This window comes from Sinocyclocheilus rhinocerous, unplaced genomic scaffold (assembly GCF_001515625.1).
Source record: "Sinocyclocheilus rhinocerous isolate Xijiao unplaced genomic scaffold, SAMN03320098_v1.1 C35860700, whole genome shotgun sequence".
Lineage (NCBI taxonomy): Eukaryota > Metazoa > Chordata > Actinopteri > Cypriniformes > Cyprinidae > Sinocyclocheilus > Sinocyclocheilus rhinocerous.
Genome location: NW_015765843.1, coordinates 1 through 670, shown reverse-complemented (window position 1 = coordinate 670; position 670 = coordinate 1). Strand labels below are relative to the sequence as shown.

Genomic DNA, 670 nt, shown 5'->3' with positions numbered 1-670 from the left:
TCTCCTGTTGAGAGTGTTAGTGTTTGAACTGTCTCCTTTACCAAGCCGATCCAAGGTTCCCAGCCCTCGATCCCTCTCCATGGTGGCGGAGGAGCCGGCAGACAGCGGCGCCTGCTGGGGGCCGGAGGAAGACGAGGTGTTGAGGGTGGCGTTGGTCGACGCAGCCAGGTTCGACTTGGAGAGAGAAGGCAGCGTTCCCGTCATGAGCGCTCCGCCGCCGCCCTCCTTCGTCGGAAAGTAATTGTGCAGCTGGTAGAGCGTGGCACGGTCGACTGTACCATACATGGGCGGCTTACCTTCCCTGCCGAGCGTGTACATGGATATATCCCCCATGCCTCCTCCGGAGTGCGTGTGCGGATTGGGAAGCGTGGCTACCGAAAAGGGCGGCGGGCCGGTGGCCAGGGGCGGGCCGAAGTTCTTGGGAGAGATGGCGGAGGTGGGGGACTGCTCGCGGGAGCGGGTCGGCTCCGCTGTGGACCGCGAGCTGGAGCGGGAGGAACGCCGCCGGAAGCGGTATCCCGGCAGGCGTAACACGGCTGAGGTCGTGCTGCGGAAGAGGTCGGTGCGCGAGCGGCAGCGCAGTTCTTTGTTGCGCTCGATGTAGATGTTGACGGCCAGCACGCCCACCACTTCCGCCAGGATGAACGACAGGCCGCCGAAGTAGAAGGAC

The 670-nt window shown here is 64.3% G+C and overlaps 1 protein-coding gene across 1 annotated transcript; it reads right to left on the bottom strand.

Annotated features, from left to right (window-relative positions):
- Nucleotides 1-6: 6 nt before the first annotated feature.
- Nucleotides 7-666, bottom strand: LOC107735192 (voltage-dependent calcium channel gamma-8 subunit-like; the record flags this gene model as incomplete). Its single annotated transcript, XM_016546960.1, has 1 exon — nt 7-666. A coding segment is annotated over one exon (660 nt), but the record flags the coding sequence as incomplete, so codon positions are not given.
- Between the last annotated feature and the right edge of the window lie 4 nt (nt 667-670).